This window comes from Megascapheus bottae, chromosome 6 (genome assembly GCF_031878675.1).
Source record: "Megascapheus bottae isolate mThoBot1 chromosome 6, mThoBot2.hap1, whole genome shotgun sequence".
NCBI lineage: Eukaryota > Metazoa > Chordata > Mammalia > Rodentia > Geomyidae > Megascapheus > Megascapheus bottae.
This window is the reverse complement of record NC_143514.1, coordinates 65,909,830-65,931,402: the sequence shown is the minus strand read 5'-3', so window position 1 is coordinate 65,931,402 and position 21,573 is coordinate 65,909,830. Positions and strand designations below refer to the sequence as shown.

The 21,573-nt window shown below is 44.2% G+C and overlaps 1 protein-coding gene across 17 annotated transcripts in view; it reads right to left on the bottom strand.

Moving 5' to 3' along the window:
- Pum1 (pumilio RNA binding family member 1) overlaps positions 1–21,040 on the bottom strand; it is a 122,555-nt gene extending 101,515 nt beyond the window's left edge. For 11 of the 17 annotated variants that reach the window (XM_090335381.1, XM_090335385.1, XM_090335390.1 and 8 more), the window contains exons 1-2: positions 20,897–21,005; positions 12,703–13,076 (exon numbers count right to left, since the gene is read on the bottom strand). In XM_090335381.1, the coding sequence (XP_090191507.1) occupies positions 12,703–13,065 (363 nt within the window). In that variant the 5' untranslated portion in view covers positions 13,066–13,076; positions 20,897–21,005. Of the gene's footprint in view, positions 1–12,702; positions 13,077–20,896 lie in introns of those variants that run through there. The other 6 variants (XM_090335394.1, XM_090335396.1, XM_090335395.1 and 3 more) reach the window with 3 other exon arrangements.
- Between the last annotated feature and the right edge of the window lie 533 nt (positions 21,041–21,573).

Sequence of the window (21,573 nt, the reverse complement as noted above, 5' to 3'; positions counted from 1 at the left end):
GTACCACATATATAGAAAAAGCTGGAAGTGGTGCTGAGGCTCAAGTGGTAGAGCTCTAGCCTTGAGAAAGTCCAAGGACAGTGCTCAGGCCCTGAGCTCAAGCCCAGGACTGGCAAAAAAAAAAAAAAAAAAAATCAATGTTAATAAATTCTTTAATTAAAAAAAAAAAAGGCCTCGGAGGACTTTTTTTTTTGGGGGGGGGGGTCGTCAGGGATGCCAGTCCTGGGGCTTGAACTTGGGCATAGGCAATGTCCCTGAGCTCAAGGCTAGTCCTCTACCACTTGAGCAACAGCACCACTTGGTGCTTCCTCTGTATATATGGTACAAAGGAATCCGACCCAGGGCTTCATGCACGCTAGACAAGCACTCAACCACTAGACCACACTCCCAGCCCCCAGAGAACTTTTTAAATACAAAAAGTATGTATGTGCGTGCGTGTGCGTGTGCGTGTGTGTGTGCGCGCACGTGCGCACATATGTGTGTTACAAATTACTCAGGGCAGGCTGTCAGGAGAACTAGAGCTCAAGACCAACCTGTGCTACATAGATACTGAGAACTTACCTCAAAAATAACCAAGAAAGGGCTGGGAACATAACCTAGTGGTAGAGTGCTCATCTAGCATGCACAAAGCCCTGCGTTCAGTTCCTCGGTACCGCATACACAGAAAAAGCTGTTAGTGCTGGGTGTTGGTGGCTCACACCTGTAATCCCAACTACTCAGGAAGCTGAGATCTGATGATTCAGGATTGTGGTTCAAAGCCAGCCCGGGCACCAAAGTCCATGAGACTCTTATCTCCAATTAACCACCAGAAAACTGGAAGTGGTAAAGTGGTGATGAGGTTCAAGTGTTAGAGTGCTGGCCTTGAGCTGAAGAGCTCAGGAATAGTGCCCAAGCCCAGAGTTCAAGCCCCATGACTGACTAAAAAAATAAACAAAGCTGGGGTTGTAGCTTAGTAGAGAACTTACCTATTATGAACTAGTCCTTGGGTTCAATCCTGACCATCACTAACACTAACACTAACACACACACACACACACACACACACACACACACACACCTGGATATTTAGGCACATGCATATATCAGAACTCAGGAAGATGAGGCAAGAGGATTCAGTTCAAGGCCAGCCAAGACTACAAGGACAGAATCAGTCTCAAAGCTAGAATTAAACTAAATTCACCAAACTTATTACCCACTTCAGCTTCACTTCTCATACTCCTAGCAGCCAGAGTAATATACAATATAGCTACATGGTTAGCTCAAACCATAGCCTCATTATGAACTTAATTACATTCAGAAGATAAAGAAGCAATATAAAATATAAGCAAGAGGGGCCGGGAGTTTGGCCTAGTGGTTAAGGTGCTTGCCTAGCATGCATGAAGACCCGGGTTCGATTCCTCGCTACCACATACATAGAAAAAAAGCTGGAAGTGGTGCTGAGGCTCAAGTGGTAGAGCTCTAGCCTTGAGAAAGTCCAAGAACAGGGCTCAGGCCCTGAGCTCAAGCCCAGGACTAGCAAAAAAAATAAATAAATAAAATATAAGCAAGAGATAGAAATTCCTTTTTTTTTTTTTTAATGTATTTCCAAATGGACTGGAAGTGGTTTTGTGGCTCAAGGGGTAGAGTGCGAGCCTTGAGCAAAAGAAGCTCAAGAACAGAGTCCAGGTCCTGACTTCAAGCCCTAGGACCAGCAAAAATAAAAATAGAGTAAAATGTATTACCAAGCCAGGGGCTCGTGGCTCATGTCTGTAATCCTAGCTAACTCAGGAGACTGAGACCTAAGAATTGTACTTCAAAGCCAACCCAGGCAGGAAAGTCTGTGAGATTCTTAGCTCCACCAGAAAACCAGAAGTGAAATTGTGTGGCTCAAAGTAGTAGAGCTCCAGGACAGTAACCAAGCCCTGAGTTCAAGCCCACTACCAAAAAAAAGTATTACCTAGGCTATTCTTGGCACTCACTACTCTTTTGGCAATGTGCTGTCAGTCCCATGTTTCTCTGTAAGTCATTTCACAAGAGTGACTATCCAGATGGTGTTTTCAACAACACCCAGAAGTATAATTCTGTATTCAGGTTTAGTCTGTACAAATATTCAGCAAATGCTGTTGCTTGGGAAGAAATGCACAAATGCACAAATTATGTGTCTCTTCTACAACTACAGAAAGTCATTTAAAAAAAAAAAAAAGAAAGAAAAGTAAAAGCACTGCATGGCACTTTAACCACACCCATCAGTACATCTTTCTTTTACTAAGAATCTCAGGATTCTTTGGGCACCAGTGCTTTACAAGTACAATCTTAGCTACTCAGGAGACTGAGACCTTGAAGATTGTGGTTCAAAGCCAATCCAAGAGCCAGGCACTAGTGGCTAACACATGTAATCCTAGCTACACTGAAGGCTGAGATTTGAGAATCATAGTCCATGAGACTCTTATCTACAATCAATTACTTAGAAAAAACTGGAAGGTGTTTGGCCTAGTGGCAGAGTGCTTGCCTAGCATGCATGAAGACTCGTGTTGGATTCCTCAGACCACATACACAGAAAAAGCCAGAAGTGGTACTGTGGCTCAAGTAGTAGAGTTCTAGCTTTGAGGAAAGCCCAAGAACAGTGCTCAGGTCCTGAGTTGAAGCTCCAGGACTGGGGGGAAAAAAAGAACTAAACAAGTTGCCATCCAGGAAGCCCACACACCCACATGCCATACAACCTTGGAAAAGAACATCTGACTTACAGGAGATTTTGGTTTTTGTTTTGTTTGGGTTTTGCCTCTTGGTGCTAGGATCAAATGCAAAGCACCTGTATCAAAAGCTGTAACTCTAGCTGAAATGAAATGTGACCTTTCTTAAAGCTAGATTCAAATAACGCTGCTAGGGCCAGGTTTTTGGCCTCGTGGTAGAGTGCTTACTATGCACGAAGACCCAGGTTCAATTCCTCATACCACATATAAGAAAAAAGCTGGAAGTGGTGCTATGGCTCAAGTGGTAGAGTACTAACCTTGAGGAAAAAAGCCCATGGACAGTGTTCAGGCCCTGAATTCATGCCCCAGGACTGGCAAAAAAACAAACAAGGCTGCTAGGGAATTCTTTCAACCAAGTATACAATGTTGAGCAAGTAAACTCAGAATAGACTGAAAAGTGCAGCAGGTATAAAAACCAAACAAAAATAAAATAGGGATTATTTAGCTGTGCATGTTTATGTGTGCATGTGTTTATAATGATACTGAGGTTTAATTAAACTCAGGGCCTCATGCTCCCAAATGGTGCTTTACCACTTGAGCCACACATCAACTTCTTTTTGCTGGTTAATTGGAGGTAAGAGTATCTAAAAATTTGTATGCTGAGTCAAAGGACTAGTTCAATTCCTAGATAACACATACACAGAAAAAGCCACAAATGGTGATGTGGCTCAAGTGGCAGGGCTCTAGCCTTGAGAAAGCCCAAGGATAGTGCTCAGGCCCTGAGTTCAGTCCCCAGGACTGGCCAAAAAAAAAAAAAAAAAAAAAGACAGTGCAATACAGTCAAATAGAATTTTCTACCCACCAAGTTGCATGGAGCTATTTAAAATTATTACCTAGTTTGTGAGCCTATACTGCATACTAATAGCTCCCAGTGACAAAGGCTGCAAGTAATGATGAGTAAGCTGTGTGGAACTGCCTTTCTCATCACACTGCCCCCCACCAAACTCCCCCTGCAGACCTTCTATCTCTGCCCTTTATAATCCAACAGAGGCCAGAGTCCAACTAATGGACCTTAAAACTGTTTCCCTATTTCATCACCCATTTTATCTCACAGCAGTTTACACAGAAAACAGATTTCACAATAAAAGAATGACACAATCACAACAAGTCAAAGATGTGACCTTCTAAACTCAGTGTGGGTGAGGGCTCACACCTGTAATCCTAGCTACTCTGGAGGCTGAGATCTGAGGATGGCAGTTCAAAGCCGGCCCAAAGCCAGCCAGGCACTAAAAAGTTCTGGTGAGTTTCTTATCTCCAATTAACCAGAAAAACTGGAAGTGAGTGGCACTGTTGTTCAAGGGGTAGGGCGGTAGTCTTGAGCTGAAGAGCTCAGGGACAGAGTTCAAGTCCCATAACAAAAAAGAAAGAAAGAGAGAGAGAGAGAGAGAGAGAGAGAGAGAGAGAGAGAGAGAGAGAGAGAGAGGAAGAAGAAGAAGAAGAAGAAGGAGGAGGAGGAGGAGGAGGAGGAGGAGGAGGAGGAGGAGGAGGAGGAAGGAAGGAAGGAAGGAAGGAAGGAAGGAAAGAAAGAAAGAAAGAAAAGAAAGGAAATAAAGGGAGGGAGGGAGGGAGGGAGGAAGGAAGGAAGGGAGGGAGGGAGGGAAAGAAAGGAAAGGAAAGGAAAGGAGGGAGGGAGGGCGGAAAGGAAGGAAAGGAGGGAGGGAGGGCGGGAAGGAAGGAAGGAAGGAAGATCTGTTTTACAGGATGAAAACTTCCAATGCCATTCAAAGAAAGTTTCTTAAATTATAAAAATCAGTATTAAAGGGGGAGAGAAATTGGGACCATGACATGAAAAAGGGTATCAATGTATGCGAACCAATGCACCTTCTATCTGGTGAATATAATGTAACCCTTCTATTAATTACAATAAAAAAATGAAAAAAAATTAGTATTAAAGCAAATAAGTAAATTTTATGCTACAACGCATTCAAATGGAGATGTTTTCTAGTATTCCCGACTATGCTGACCCACATCTATTGCATTAATTGCCTACAATGGAGATCATTTTAAAGTTTCCACTCCCCAGAACAATCCATATTCCCTTACTCCCCTCAACTTCCCCAAAAGTAGGGACTTTCAAGTTTTAAACTATGACAAATTTAATACAATTTGTTTTTAATTTTGTTTTTAAAATTTTACAAATGTTATGTAACAAACCAAATCATACTAAATATATCGAATCTATCTGGAGACAGGTCTCATTAGGTAGACCTGAGATTCACAACCCTTCTGGCCTCCGCCTCTAGGATTACAGGTATACACAAGCCAACTTGGCTTGTTATAGTCTTAAAGTAGAAAAGAAACAGACACAAAAAAACTTTTTAATGAAAGTGCAGCTGAGAGCCAGGCGTCAATGGCTCACACCTGTAAGCCTAGTTACTTAAGAGGCTTTAGATCTGAAGACTGAGCAGGAAAGTTCATGAGACACTTATCTTCAATTAGCCTCCAAAAACAAAAGCCAAAGGTAGAGCTGTGGCTCAGATGGTAGACTGATAACCTCAAGCACAAAAGCTTGGGTACAGCGCCCAGATCAAGTTCAAAGCCCAGAACCAGCACCCAAAAAAAAAAAAAAGCACGAGCAAAAAAAAAAAGCACGAGCATGATGCAATCCCACCTGCTTGAGAGTCAGTCAGCAAAGTAGGATAATCATGGATGGAAGCCAGCATAGGCCAAGACTCACATCTCAAGCAATACACTGGGCATGTGATTCAAGCTATTTAGAACACCATAGGTAAGAGGTCTGAGGTTTGAGGCTGGCCTTGGGCAAAAATACCAGATCCTACCTGCAAAATAGGACTAGGAAGGAACATGGCTCAAGTGGTGGAGTGCCTGCTTATCAACAGTGAGACCCTGAGCCCCACAACTGTGGCTCCTGCCTGTGATCTTAGCTCTTCAGGAGGCTGAGATCTGAGGACTGCCAGCCCAAACTGATCTGTAACCCTCCAAAAATGGAGGAATGGTAAGATCACAGGCATTAGGCAAGAAAGCTAAGGGAGAGGGGCCGGGAGTTTGGCCTAGTGGTAGAGTGCTTGCCTAGCATGCACGAATACCCGGGTTCGATTCCTTGGTACCACATACATAGAAAAAAAAGCTGGAAGTGGTGCTAAGGCTCAAGTGGTAGAGCTCTAGCCTTGAGAAAAGTCCAAGGACAGTGCTCAGGCCCTGAGCTCAAGACCAGGACTGGCAAAAAAAAAAAAAAATGCTAAGGGAGAACTTGAGGCTCTGAGTTCAAGCCCCAGTACCAGTATCAAAAGAAAAAAAAAAAAAAAGGCCCGGTGTGGTGGCCTATAATTCTAGCTACTCATGATCTGAGGATCATGGTTCAAAGCCAGCCCAATCACTAAAGTCCATAAGACTCTTATCTCTAATCACTAGAAAAGGGGAACTGGGGCTGTGGCTCCAATGGGTAGGGCAGCAGCTTTGAGGTGGAGAGCTGAGGGATAATGCCGGGGCCCAGAGATAGGGTGGTAGTCTTGAGCTGAAGAGCTCAAGGACAACGCCCAGGCCCAGAGTTCAAGCCCCAGAACCAACACAAAAAAAAAAAAAAAAGAAAAGAAAAGAAAAAGAGAAAGCGGGGGGGGGGGGGGGGGGCTGATGAAGCAACTCCCACAAGAAAGAAATAGCCCAGGAATATGTAGCATATGCTAGCAATAAGAACACTTACTACCACCAGACACCAGTGGCTCATATAGGCTTATGCCTATAATTCTAGCTACTCAGGAAGCTCAAAGGAGCCTAGACAGGAAAGTCCCTGAGATTCTCTTCTCCATTTAAATACCCAAAATGCCAGAAGTGGAAATGTGGCTCAAGTGGTAGAGCACAAGCCTTGAGCCAAAAACCTCATGGATAGCACCCGTAACCTTGAATTCAAGCCCCGGGAATCACACACACACGCACACAAATTGATCATCTTATACTGAATCACTGTCTCCACAAAGATTAATTCTGTACATTACCAATTAGAACACCTATAAAAACAGGAGGGCCAGGAGTTTGACCTAGTGTTAGAGTGCTTGCCTAGCATGCACAAAGACCCGGGTTCGATTCCTTGGTACCACATATATAGAAAAAGCCGGAAGTGGTGCTGAGGCTCAAGTGGTAGAGCTCTAGCCTTGAGAAAGTCCAAGGACAGTGCTCAGGCCCTGAGCTCAAGCCCAGGACTGGCAAAAAAAAAAAAAATAAGTAAGGGACCGAAACCCAGTAGTGGCACCCAAAGAAAAAAAAAATTGAACCAGGGGAAAAAAACACTTTAGCATTAATTACTCACAGGAAAGAAAAAAACATTCCTGTAATTATATAAGAAAATCCAATTGTATTTATATTTATCTCAAGTTTAAAATTTTTTACCTTTCTAGCAAAATTATAGGCAAAAACAAATCCTTTGATCTTACAATGTTCCACTTTGTGGTAATAGTTCTATCTATTTTGTCTTGCCTTGGAAAGCAAAACAGTAACTAAGTTGTATTTCATAAGTAGCTACAGTCCTTGTCTCTACCTCCCTCACAGGACCCTTGTAAGGACTAAATGCAGGAAGCACACAGTCAGCACCAAGAACACAAGTGTTTAGGATATGTTGTCAGGTCAGTGGTTCTTCTCCACTCAGACCAGACAGATCAGACCATCTCTTAGGGAAGAGACTGATAAAGGTAGAAATTCTCCGCCTAGAAATGGCCCCTTTTCTTCTTTTCTGGTTGAGGGAGGGTTACTGTTTTGTTTTTCTCACTACATAGGCCAGTCTGGCATGACACCACACCCAGCACCCTTTGTTTTTTAAGGGCCCTACACTCACTTTTCTTTCCTGGCATAAGCAATTTCTACCAATTGCCTTGTTGTTTTCCAGGGCAGCTGAGCTATAAAACTTATTCCTTTACCTAAGGCCAAAACTGAAGAACTGGCTTTGCTAATTCAGTGAACATAAAATTTCAGAACACCTCTTGGGAAAAGGACATAAGGATCCACAGCCTCTGTCCTAAAACTGCTCAGTCCAGTAAATTAGGATATACTATAATGACTGCAGAAAGTATCAGTGAGTAACCCAAAACTATCTGCTAACATGTATTATCTTGTATACAGCCTAATAGAATTACATGGTGGTAATAAATGCGGATTTCAAATTGGCCCCTGAGAAGGAACAGGTTTTACCATCTAGTAGTGTTTACAGAATTTACTAAACTGCTCAGTATCTCATATGTGATTCCTTACAATAGAGCTCCACCTCAGACTGACAAGGGTAAACTTGCAATAAATGCTTGTTGACTTGTTAAGCACACAAGTCACCAAGAATTGATCTAGAGTTTGGTTCCCTCACATAGCAAAAGACAGACTAAGCCCTTTGATTCAACTCTTGTTTTTCACCCAGCAGCCTAACATTAGGAAAGCTAACCAAGATTTTATAATATATAATACATATTTTTAAAACCAAGATTTATGACTTAAAACAAAGCCAAGCCAAATAAGGCAGAGATAACAGGCTTTCTACTTTGCCCCTGATACCTTCCTACCTTAGTTTCTCTATAGCAACCTACAGTATACCTCATAGATATCCTACTTTACCTCAAATCCAACCATATACTACGTACTTTAATCACCTATGCCCTAGGCAAGCCCTCTGAACTCCATTACTTTACCAGACCCAAGCCTTCTAATTCAATCAACAACTCTTCATATCTCAGTTCCATGTTTTTTTTCCCCCTTTATTTCTGCTTTCTAACAGATTTGACATAAATAGCATGGGGGGGGGGGGTTGGCCTAGTGGTAGAGTGCTTGCCTAGCATGCATGAAGACCTGAGTTCGATTCCTTGGCACCACATATACATAATAGAAAAAGCCAGAAACGGTGCTGTGGCTCAAGTGGTAGAGCTCTAGCCTTGAGAAAGCCCAAGGACGGTGCTTAGGCCCTGAGTTCAAGGCCCAGTACTGGCCAAAAAAAAAAAAAAATAGCATGGAGGGGGGGAAGATATGAAGGGTAGAAGTACAGCTCAATAGCAGAACTCTTAGCTATCAATGGTCAATTCCCAGAAGCACCAAAAGAAAATAAAAGTCATAACCAGGTGCCAGTGGCTCATGCCTAAATCCTAGCTACTCAAGAGGCTGAGATCTGAGGATCACAGTTGAAAGCCAGCCCAGACACAAAAGTCTATGAGACTCTTCAAAGTAACTACCTGAAAACTAGAAACGGCTCAAGTGTTACAGTACTAGCCTAGAGCTGAAGAGCTCAGAGACAGCATCCAGTCCCAGTTCAAATCCCACAACTGACAAAAAATAAAGAGCCAGGAGTTTAGCCTAGTGGTAGAGCACCTGCCTAGCATGCACAAAGCCCTGGGTTCAATTGCTTGGTACCACATATATAGGAAAAGCCAGAAGAGGAGCTGTGGCTAAAGATGCAGAGTGCTAGCCTTGAGCAAAAAGTGTCCAAGGATAGCTGGAAGCAGTGGCTCATGCCTGTAATCCTAGCTACTGAAGAAGCCGAGATCTGAGAATCAAGGTTCAAAGCCAGCCCAGGCACAAAAGGACATGAGACTCTTATCTCCAATTAACCTCTAGAAAATGGGAAGTGGGGCTTGGCTTATGGGTAGGACGGTAACCTTGAGCTAAAGAGCTCAGGGAGAGGGCCAGGCTGAGTTCAAGCTCCATGATTCACAAAAAAAGTCTTCAATTCCCAGGATTGACAAAATAATAATAAATAAAAGCCAGCCTCTAGTGGCTCACACTCCTAGCAACTCAGGAAGCTGAGATGTGAGGATCAGAGTTCAAGCCAGCACAGGCAGTTAAATCCCAGAGATACCTATCAACAATTAATCACCAAAGAACCAGAAGTGGTGCTATGGTTCAAAGTGGTAGAGCACTAGCCTTGAGTTGAAGAGTTCAGGAACAACACCCAGGCCCAGAGTTCATGCTCCACCACCAACAAAAGATATGAGGGAAAAGAGAGAAGGATGAAAAAATATCTTAACAAGAAATTAATGCAATATCTTAAATACGTAATGAACATAAAAAAATGTCCAGGTTGGAGCCACAAGCTTGGCTACGTGGTAGAATACCTGCCTAGCATGCATGAAAACACAGGTTTGATTCCTCAGGACCACATACATACAAAAAGCTGTAAGTGGTGCAGTGGATCAAGTGGTAAAGCATTAACTTTGAGAAGGACCAAGGACAGTCCTCATGCCCTGACTTCAAGCCCTAGGACTAGCAAAAACAAACAAACAAACAAAAAAAAAATGAGCAAGTGCTAGGAGGTATCCAGTACCTTACATTTCTGAGCACCCTTCTTTTTTGAAGCTGTATTGATTCTGAGGGTTATCCCAGTAACAAAGACACTAGAACTTGGAGATCCAGCTCTGTGGTAGAATGGCTGAATAGCAAGAATAGGCTTTATTTGGTGCCCAGCAAAGGAAAGAAAAATTTAGGGAGGTTATAGAAGTGGGAGTTATAGCCAGGCACGGGGGCTCACACCTGTAATCCTAGATACTCAGGAGGCTGAGATGAGGATTGAGATTCAAAGCCAGCGGGGGCAGGAGAGCCCATGGGACCCTGATCTCCAATCAACCACCAGAAAACTGGAAATGGCTGCTTAAGGTGGTAGAACTTTACACTTGAGCTGAAGAGCTCAGAAACAATGCTCAAGCCTAGAGTTCAAGCTCCACAACTGATGGGGGGGGGGGGCCTGAAAAGAAAAGTGAAACTAGTAAAACAGGCAAAAAATAATAAATTTGCATTGTTTGTAGAATGGTCAAAAATTATGGTCATTGCACATTCTGGAAAGGGTCAAAGAAAGCACAACTAAGAACTCAGGTTCACAAGTGTGCTTATTTAACTGACTGTTTTTGAAGCAGAAAGGAAAATAAAAATTTAGTGAAATATGTTCACACTTTTTGCTAATTACTCCAACTGACAGCATCAAACAAACCTTTGCAAATTTAACCCTCACTCAATTTCTAAGAATAGTCTGAGTAAGTCTGACCTTCTAATCAGGAAACACTGATTAAGCCAAACACCTGTAAAATACAGTCAGACTCCAACTTTGGTTTTAAATAAGATTTTAAATGTTTAAATTAAGACTAGGGGGCCAGGAGTTTAGCCTAGTGGTAGAGTGCTTACCTAGCATGCAGGAAGACCCAGGTTCGATTCCTTGGTACCACACATATAGAAAAAGCCAGAAATGGTGCTGTGGCTCAAGTGGCAGAGTGCTACCCTTGAGGAAAAAGCCCAAGGACAGTGCTCAGGCACTGAGTTCAAGCCCCAGGACTGGCAAAAAAAAAAAAAAAATTAAGACTAGGCATGGTGGTACACTCCTATAATACCAGCTTTTTGAGAAGCAAAGACAGATCAATCTCAAAAACAGGTCAGGAACAAGTAGATCATACCACTAATTAGATACCTAGAAGCCTGAAATGGGCAGGACTTCAATTCGAAGACTGCCCTAGTAGAAAAGACTACCTCAGAAAGAAGACATGGTGACATATCATCCAGTTATAGTTCAAAGTAAAAAAATCCAGAAGGGCTGCATGCTGGGTGGCTCACATCTGTAATCCTAAATACTCTGGAGGCTGAGATTTGAGGATCGTGGTTCCAAGCCAGCCTAGGCATAAAGGTCCAGGAGACTTTTCTTTCCAATTAACTACCAGAAGTGGTGCTGTCGCTCAAGTGATAAGAGTGTTAGCCTTGAGCTGAAGAGCTAAGGCACAGCGCCCTGGTCCAGAGTTCAAGCCCCATGACCGCCCCCTCCCACCCCCCAACAACAACAACAAAAACCCAGAAAGATCTCTGTCCAAGCAAGCACCTTAACCAGAATCAAGATTCTATTCAAAAATAACCAGCACAAAACCTAGGCAAGTCTGGGCACGGTGGCTCACACCTGTAATCATACTCAGGGGGCTGAGATCTGAGGATCAAGGTTCAAAGCCAGCCTGTGCACAAAAGGACCTGAGATTCTTATATCCAATTAACCTCTGGAAAACAGGAAGTGGGGCTTGGCTCAAGGGTAGGGTAATAGCCTTGAGCTGAAGAGTTCAGGGATAGCACCCAGGCTGAGAGTTCAAGCCTTATGACCCACCACAAAAAAAAAAAAAAAAAAAAGGCTAGGCAAGGTCAAGAGTGTGACCTAGTCGTAGACTGCCTAGCAGCTTAGCATGCATTAAGTTTGATTCCTCAGTACCACATACACTGAAAATGGTATGGTGCTGTGGCTTAAGTGGTAGAGTGTCAGCCTTGAGAAAGCCCAAGGACAGTGCCTAGGCCCTGAGTTCATACCCCAGGACTGGCAAAAAAGAAAAAAAAAAAAAAAAAAGAAACAAACAAACAAAAGCCAGAAGTGGTGCTGTGGCTAAAGTGGTAGAGTGCTAGCCCTTAGAAAGCCCAAGGACAGTACTCAAGCCCTGAGTTCAAGCCCCAGGAATGCCTCTCCCCCCAAAAAAAAGTAAATAAAATAGGGGCTGATGGGGCTGGGAGTTTGGCCTTGTGGTAGAGTGTTTGCCTACCATGTAGGAAGACCCAGATTCAATTCCTCAGTACCACATACATAGAAAAGCTGGAAGTGGTGTTGTGGCAAGTGGCAGAGCGCTAGCCTTGAGGAAATAGCCTAGGGACATTGCTCAGGCCCTGAGTTCAGGTGCCAGGACGGGCAAAAAAAAGAAAAAAAAAAAGAAAAAGCTGTAAGTGGTGCTGTGGATCAAGTGGTAGAACTCTAGCCTAGAGAAAGCCCAAGGACAGTACTCAGGCCCTGAGTTCAAGCCCCATAACTGGCAAAAAAAAAAAAGTATTTCTGGAATATAGTGTGTACAATTAAACAAATTCGCTATTTACAATGTAGCACCAGAATGATAAAGACCCAATGACAATACTGCAATCATCATTTTTTTAAAACAACTCATTTGTTTATACCAAACTAAATTAACAACTTAAACTTTAAAGACAGTCACTGGAAGTGAACAGTGATTAGAAGAGTTTCAAAGCTGAAATAGTGAACTTTTTTTACCTGATGTTCTGCATGAATGTTATCCCCAGTAGGCCATCGATGTTTGCTATTATTATAGCCGCCTCCACCACTTCCTCCTCCCCCAAGCTGCTCACCATGCTGCCTCTGAAAGAAGTAGTCCACCATAGCGTCGTCCTGGGAACGGCCTGCAACTCCTATGGATCCTGGGACAGGGCTGGAGTGTGTCCCAGCTGCAAGAGCTTGATTTGCAGCTGGCTGTGGCTGCGCTTGGGACCCTGTTCCAGATGTCAAAACAACAGGCATGTTGGGATTAGCTGTTTCTTGAGGGTGATGTTTCAGGTGGGGGCTGAAAGAGTCCTGCCAAAGCACTGCTTTTCTCTTCAAGACACATGCAACGCTCATTCCACCAACACCTGGGGACAAAGAGGTAACAAATGGTTAATATTTACATTTTTAATAACTTGATATATACCAATACAACTAGGAATTTCATTTCTTCTGTAACACAATTACACATTAGCAGTTTCTACTGACAGCTCAGTGTACTATAATACACGCACAATTTCCTAAACTGAAAACTCTATTATTATGGTACTAAATCTGGGTGTATGGAAATAAAAAGTTATTGGCAACACGTACTCTGGAAAGACATTGAAATCTTGAGACCAGACACCAGTGGCTCATACTTGTAATCCTGGCTACTCAGGAGGTTGAGATCTGAGATCTGAGGACTGCTGTTCAAAACCAACTAGGGGAGCAAAAGTCTGTGAAACTTTTACCTCCAATTAACCACCAAAAAGCCACAAGTAGAGCTAGCCTTGAGCAAAAAGGCTCAGGGACAGAGGTTGGGAGTTTGTCCTAGTGATTGCTTGCCTAGCATGCACTAAGACCGGGGTTTCAATTCCTCGGTATCACATACATAGAAAAAAGCTGAAAGTGGTGCCATGGCTCAAGTGGTAGAGCTTTAGCCTTGTGAAAACCCAAGGACAGTGCTCAGGCCCTGAGTTCAAGCCCCAGGACTGGCCAAAAAAGAAAAAAAGAAAAAGAAAAACTCAAGGACAGTGCCCAGACCCTGAGTTCAAGTCCTACAACCAACAAATAAGTAAATAAATAAAATAGATTCGATCAATGGCTTTTACTTATAAACTTACTTTCTCTTTAAGTCAATTCTGTCTGATAGCTCTAAAAGCAAAGGTAGTTTTATTTAACTCATAACTTCACAGGCTTACAGGTCTAGCTCAATGAGGTAGAATACTTGATTAGCAAGGAGTACCTGGGTCTCATTCCCAACATCATACACACACACACACATACACACTTTTTTTATGGGTCATGGGACTTGAACGCAGCCTGGGCACTGTCCTTGAGCTCTTCAGCTCAAGGCTACCTGCCACCCTACCCTTGAATCAAGCCCCACTTCCAGTTTTTTAGAGGTTAATTGGAGATAAATGTCTCATGTCCTTTTGTGCCCCAGCTGACTTTGAACTTTGATCTTCAGATCTCAGCCTCCTGAGTAGCTAGGATTACAGATGTGAGCCACCACGCCCTGCTACCAAAAAAAAAAAAAAAAAAAAAAAAATGGGGCCGGGAGTTTGGCCTAGTGGTAGAGTGCTTGCCTAGCATGCACGAAGACCCGGGTTTGATTCCTTGATTCCTTGGTACCACAAACTTAGAAAAAGCTGGAAGTGGTGCTGAGGCTCAAGTGGTAGAGCTCTAGCCTTGAGAAAAATCCAAGGACAGTGCTCAGGCCCTGAGCTTAAGCCCAGGACTGGCAAAAAAAAAAAAAAAATGTAACGACAACTCTATAGCTAGAACAGACATATGTCAACTAAAACACACACACACACACACACACACACACACACACACACACACACAAAGTCAAGTGTGTGGCCTAGTGGTAGAGTGCCTAGCAATCATGAAGCTCTGGGCTGAACTCAGTACCACATACACAGAAAAAGTGGTGCTGTGGCTCAAGTGATAAGAACAACTATAATTACCAAGCTAGGCACTGGTGGTTCGTGTGGAGCTGTGGCTCAAGTGGTACAACACTAGCCTTAAGCAAAAAAGTTCAGAGAACCAGGCACCATCTCCCGAACAACCTGTATATGTTGGAATTATCCAGGAAGGACAAATTGCCTTCTAGTAGTCCAAAGTAGTATTCAAAATAGTAGAATAGAAATCAGCTCAAGAACAGGGGAATCACCAGTGGATGACACCTGTAATGCTAGATACTAGGAAACTGAGCTCTGAGGATCTCGGTTGAAAGCCAGCCCAGGCAGGAAATTCCATGTGATTTTTACCTCCAATTAACCAACAGAAAACCAGAAGTGGCACTGTGGCTCACTAGAGTACTAGCCTGGAGCTGAAGAGCTCAGGGACAGCACCCAGGTCAACGGTTCAAGCCTCATGACAAGAGAGAAAGAAAGGAAAGTAGGCAAGCAAGAAAGAAGGAGGAAGGAAAGGGAAAGAGGGAGGGAGAGAGGGAAGGAGAGAAGAAAGGGAAAAAAGCCAGGCACAGTGGCTTACACCTGTAATCCTAGCTACTCAGGAGGCTGAGATCTGAGAATCACAGTTCAAAGACAGCCCAGGCACTGAAGACTGTGAGACTCTTATCTCCAAGTGGCACTGTGGCTCAAGGAATAGGGTGGCAGCCTTGAGCTTAAGATTTCAGGGACAGCACCCAGACCCCAGAGTTCAAGCCCCATAACCAACCAAAAAAAAAAAAAAAATTCAGGAATAGAGCCTAGTCCCAAAGGTCAAGCCTAAGACTGGCAGTAAATAATAATTTTATATTTATTTATTTACTAATGACTCAGATTGTCTAGCCTGGAAAGATCCTTTAAAATGTCCAAGACATTCATAGGATACTCTTTGGAGACACAATTAGACATTCTAGCTAAGAAGAGCACAAGAATGTTCTTAGTTTAAACTTTCTTCTCTGGTGCTATTGACAAGCACAAAATGAAATTCAAGGCATTTGTCTACAACGTTCAATTATAGGATAATCACATGATTATTCCATTAGTGCTTCAACACATAGAAACAGAATGAGACAATCCAAATTCATTCACTCTACTAGTATAGAAAGCCTTACTATAAAATCCTCACTACAAGCCTGGCGAGGTGGCTCACACCTGTAATCCTAGCTATTCAGGAGGCTGAGATCTGAGAATTGCGGTTCAAAGCCAACCCGGGCACTACAAAGCCGTGAGACTCTTATCTCCAATTAATCACTATAAAGTGAGAATTGGGACTGTGCTTCTAGGGGTAGGGTGCTAGACTTGAGCTGAAGAGCTCAGGGACAATGCTCAGGCACTGAGTTCAAACCCCAGGACTAGTCAAAAAAAAAAAAAATACTATAGTAAGAGTGTAGTGGGCTGGGAACATGGCCTAGTGGTGGAGTGCTTGCCTAGCATGCATGAAGACCCAGAAAAAGCCAGAAGTAGCACTGTGGTTCAAGTGGTAGTTCAAGCTCCAGTGACCAGCCAAAAAACAAAAAGAGTATAGCAAATGTAGCAGACACTGACATTGTCTCATCACAAAAGACACTGAAAGATGATCCCATTTTACTGAGAATACATTAAGATATACAAGTTATATGATGTGATGACATATAGAGGGTTTTATGCATATAGATACAAACTAACTAAAGGATGATATATTTAGGGGAAAACTCCCAAGGTTTGAGTCTTCTGAACAAATAATGAACTGTTTAACAAAATGAATACCAGGAAGTTGAAGCATGCTGAGGGAGGGAGAGTGAGGAGGTTATATGCATGGAAGAAAAATGAGCAAATGCAGTCATTATACACATTATATAAAAAGTGAGGGTAGAAAATGGGACAGGGTCAAAGGAGGGGGTGGAAAAATGATGAAAGGGGTGACACTGACCAAGATGCACTGTACTCGTAACTTATAGAATTGTTACCTCTTTGTACAACTATTTAATAATAAAAGAAGTTCTAATTTCTAAGTTATAATGTGTGCCAGGTGCTAGTGGTTCACACCTGTAATTCTAGATACTCAGGAAGCTGGGATCTCAGGATCATGGCTCAAAGCCAGTCAAGGCAGGCAAGTTCATGAAACTCTTATCTCCAGCTAACCATCAAAAAGCCAGAAGAGGCTAGGAATGTGACTTAGTGATAAGAGTGCTTCCCTAGCATGCATGCATGCAGGCCCTGGGTTCCATTCCTCAGTATCACATAAACAAAAAAGCTGGAAGTAGTGCTGTGGCTCAAGCGGCATAGTGCTAGCCTTGAGCAGAAGCTCAGAGACAGTGACCAGGTTCTGAGTTCAAGCCCCAGGATTAGCCAAAAAAAAAAAAAGCCAGTCAAGTGGAGCTGTGTCTTAAGTGAAAAAAACTGAAAACTGTATCTTGAGTGAAAAAACTCAAGGACAGTACCCATACCCCACGTTCAACCCTGGAGGCCAAGACACACACACACACACACACACACACACACACACATTTTTATGATGTGCCCATTCAGCTTGTGAGAGGCCCCTTCAATCTGGTCTACTAAACCCAAGCCTAGTTATGTTCACAGTAGTGTCTCACAGTATTTACTGTCTTCTATTTCTCAGCAAGACCAATGAAGAATCAAATGTACCATGTACCTTCTCTCATGACATGTGTATGTACAAAGTTACATCAGTTAGTGATCAGCTAGGACACATCTCTGCAACCACTGCAGCCTAAAGCTATCATCCCAAAAGTCACTGCATGTAACTATCATTCCCACTAAAAAAGACTTAATCTCTCTTTATATAGTAACATCTTACTTCTCACAACCAATTCATGTTCTGAAATCAAAAGTAAGCAAACAAAATGGAATCTGCCATCTGCTCAAAACCTAACTTGGAAATGTGGTCTAAGTTAACAATTCCAATCCATCAGAACCTCCACAACACCAGAGTAGCCTTCTACACCTCAATTTCTTATTATGAATAACATTTTGTCTGTACTCAAGTACCAACACCAGAAAAATCACAACTACTCCACCATCTACCTGTGCAATGTACAAATCAAACTAATCCCTTCCTCTTTGATTTTCAAAAGGTCTCATTACCCTGTTATTACACAATCCCATTTTCTTCTACAAAGAAATACAACTGCTAACAATTTCAATCAAGAGTCCCAAAACCCAAGTTAGGCCACTGACTAACAATCTTCAAGCCTGATTTGGCATCTAGAAAATAAGAGAAATCCTCCAAGCTCCAAGAATTTTTGTAAATCAAAATAACCTTTTTATATAAAATGTACTGATCAACTTAAAGTCACCAATGCCAAAGACTCACAAATTTATTTATCACCAGGTAAGGCAAAGGGGCACCAATCTTTTAAGAGAATTTCTAAAATAGTAAATGAAATATTTTCTGAAATAAAAGACCTGTCAAAATAGTTGTTAAAAAGAATTTCCATATGAAAAAACGTTTATCACTGAAGTAAACTAACCACACTCTAAAAACAGACTAAGGGGTGGAGATTCAAAAAAAAAAAAATTGGGGGCCGGGAGTTTGGCCTAGTGGTAAAGTGAGTGCTTGCCTAGCCTGCACGAATACCGGGGTTCGATTCCTCGGTACCATATACATAGAAAAAAGCCAGAAGTGGTGCTGAGGCTCAAGTGGTAGAGCTCTAGCCTTGAGAAAGTCCAAGGACAGTGCTCAGGCCCTAAGCCCAAGCCCAGGACTGGCAAAAAAAAAAAAAATTAAGCAAAACAATTGGCTTTTGTGAAGTTATCTGTAAGGCTCTGAGACTTGCTGCTCTACCTAATGAGGCAAGACAGTTTCTCAAACTAAAGTAAACCTAGCAAAAGGGACAATCTGAAAGTGAGCAAATACCTAAAACAATTAACATGCATCATGGGTAATTTTGCAATACTTTGGCTACAACAGAATCAACTAAAACATCAGAAAACATTTAAATTGCTGAAGCTCTTTAAGGACTCTAAAAGCTCCCAGAGTAAGATATGGCATTTCAAATGTTTTTGTTTCTGTTTTTGTTTTCCACAAATGACACCTAATAAAAGTATCTTAAGGGCCAGGAGGTTTGCCTAGTCCTAAAGTGCTTGCCTAGCATGCACAAAGATCCAGGTTCAATTCCACATATAAAGAAAAAGCTGTAGGTGGAACTGTAGCTCAAATGGTAGAGTGCTAGCCTTAAGGAAAAGCCCAAGTGTTCAAACCCTGAGTTCAAGCCCCAGGACTGGCAAAAAAAAAAAAGTATCTTAAGCAACTGTCTACAATTTTGTCTGCAAGTGTTGGTTCTGGGGTTTGAACTCAGGGCCTAAGCACTGTCCCCCTAAGCTTTTCTGCTCAAGACTCCTACTCTACCACTTAAGCCATTGGCTCCACTTCTCACTTTTGGGTGGTTAATTGAAGATAAGAGTCTCAGGACTTTCCTGCTTCTGAAGGCTTCAAACCCAGGATCTTCAGGTCTCAGCCTCTTGAGTAGATAGGATTACAGATGTGAACTATAGTGTCCTGGCAACTGTATACAATTAAGTGCCAATTCTAACTACTCTTCCACAATTTTCAAACTTTACAGCAAAGTATAGTTTACTGTTTTTAATATCAATAAGAGGGTAAATAAATAAAAGAACATGATTTAATATCTCCCTTTACTAAAATGCGTAGTGGCTTAAAAGGCTTGTTTGGTTGTTTTTTTTCCTGTTACAATGAACCTTCTGTGGTCATAAATCTTATCCTAAAACAGTTCATCTTAAACCCAAACTAAACAAATTCCAACTTCAAAAAGTTGCAGCCTTGGAGAAAATGAAGTCAGGCATGTCAAAGACAAGATACTAATTCAAAGTTCAGAATCCATTATTCCCAGAAGATTTAGATAAAAAAATCAACAGCCACTAGTGTTTTACAAAGTTCAAATTAGCAAGGGGCAAAAATATTTATTTTGCTTATTAAAACTGCATGGGAAGCCACCTGTCTTGGAGGACTGTCCCAAAGGTTTCCTGGGGTTTCTTTTTGTTTGTTGTTGTTGTTGTTGTTGTTTTAGTATCTCCAAAACACTAGAAGTTAAAACTAGGAACTCTGATCACAGAAATAACCGACTTCAAAACAGAATCTCTTCCTCTCAAAAAAAAAAAAAAAAAAAAGAGGCCCCATGAGGTCTTATTCTTAATAATCCCAGTTATAAGTCTATGTGAGCAAAAACAGTGTTATTTTACTGAAACACTGAAGGGACCAATCTTGCGAAGTTTATGGCTGAGGATAAAGTCTTCTCTGGTCATCTGAGTGTGGGCTCCCAGGCTTGGTTAGCAGGGAGGGTTTTTGTTGTTGGGTGGGGGGGGGGGGAGGGGAAGAAAGGAGCGAGGAGGGGGAGGTGAACGACAGTGGAGAAAAGTTCCAGGCGAGTATTCCTCACGGGCCGTGGGAGTGGTGCTGACGAGCAACACAAATGACCCGTGTGTTTACCGAGCACGTTTGTGAAGACGGAAACCATCCAGCATTGTGCACCCAGATGGTTTTCCCCACGGCAGCCGGGTGACCCGCTCTGAGCGAGGAGTCTCGAAAAAGGAAGACCCGACCAGAAGGAAAAAGAAACAACACGGGCTCCCCCGGCACACAAAAGGCCACAAAGCACCCGGGGGAGCCTCCAGCGGGCGAGCTCAAACTTCCCTGATCGCCACTCCCGCCGGCACGTTTAGAGCTGGCAAAGTTCCCCCCGCGGGGGATCGCGCCCGGGGACCAGGGCCACGGCTGGCCTCCACACCCCTGGACTGTCCCTCCTCCATCGGGGGCGGCCACGGAAGCTCGAGAAGTCCAAGGAACCCGGGCTGGTCACGGAATCACACTCGGTGACCAGACGGAGGACGGCTCCGGGCTGCGCCAACCCATCCACATGATTCTTTCTTGTCTTTTCTTACGAGTAGAAACACAAAGCAAACCCCAAAGGCAAACCCCCCACCTCCGGGGGCTCCCCGCAGGGCCGAGCACACACCCAGAGCCCCCCGGCCCTGCGGCGGGCCTGGGCCCGCGGCGCCGCCTGGCTTCGACCCCGCTCCCCGCCCCCCCCCTATAACAATAGGGGCCTTGCTGCCGACTCCCAAACACGGACGAGCAGCCGCGAGAGAGGAGCCCCGGCCGGGGCCCCGGCGGCCTTTCCAGAGCCCTTCTCGCCCCCCCAGCCGCCCTCAAACGCCAATACGAAGGGAGAATCGGCTCGCTAGGGGTCCCGAGCAGCGTTTGGGCCCGGTGGGGTGAGGATACTCACGGGCGGAGCGGTAGGATGAAGATGGATTTCAGCCCCCCGATCTTCTCTCTCCAGCGCTCTCGCTCCCCCTTACCTTTCACTCCGACAACATGGCGGCCCACTGGGGACAGGGCTGGCGCGGTGCATCATGGGATAGGCTCTGGCCCCGGCTCCGGCGGCGGTGGCAGCGGCGGCGGCGGCGGCGGCGGCGGCGGCGGCGGCCTCGGCAACAGCCTCGGCGGCCTCGGCGGCGGCGGCGGCGTGTATGAAAGCAGGCAGCTCTGGAACAGGTTGCCTGGTTGCCATGCCAACCCCAGGGCCTGCGTGAACTTGGGGAACTCGCAGGCAGACAGCAGCGCCGCGCGCGCGCGCGACGGCGTGCCCGCCTGCTGAGCGAGAGCGCGCGCCGCCGCGGGCGGGCGGGGGTCCGAGAGCGCGCGCCGCCGCGGGCGGGCGGACGGGCGGACCGGCGGGCGGGGGTCCGAGAGCGCGCGCCGCCGCGGGCAGCCGGGGGGTCCGTCGGCGGCACCTGTGCGCGCGCGCCGGGCGCTCAGGGCCGGGGGCTGGGAAGTTGGGGTGAAAGGAGGGGGACCCCCGGCCCCGGGTCGTCCCCCCAATCGCATCCCCGGGTTAGCAGAGTGTCACTGATTCTAATGTTCCTGCCTCCATTTCCCACTTGCAGAACAGAAAGGGATGAG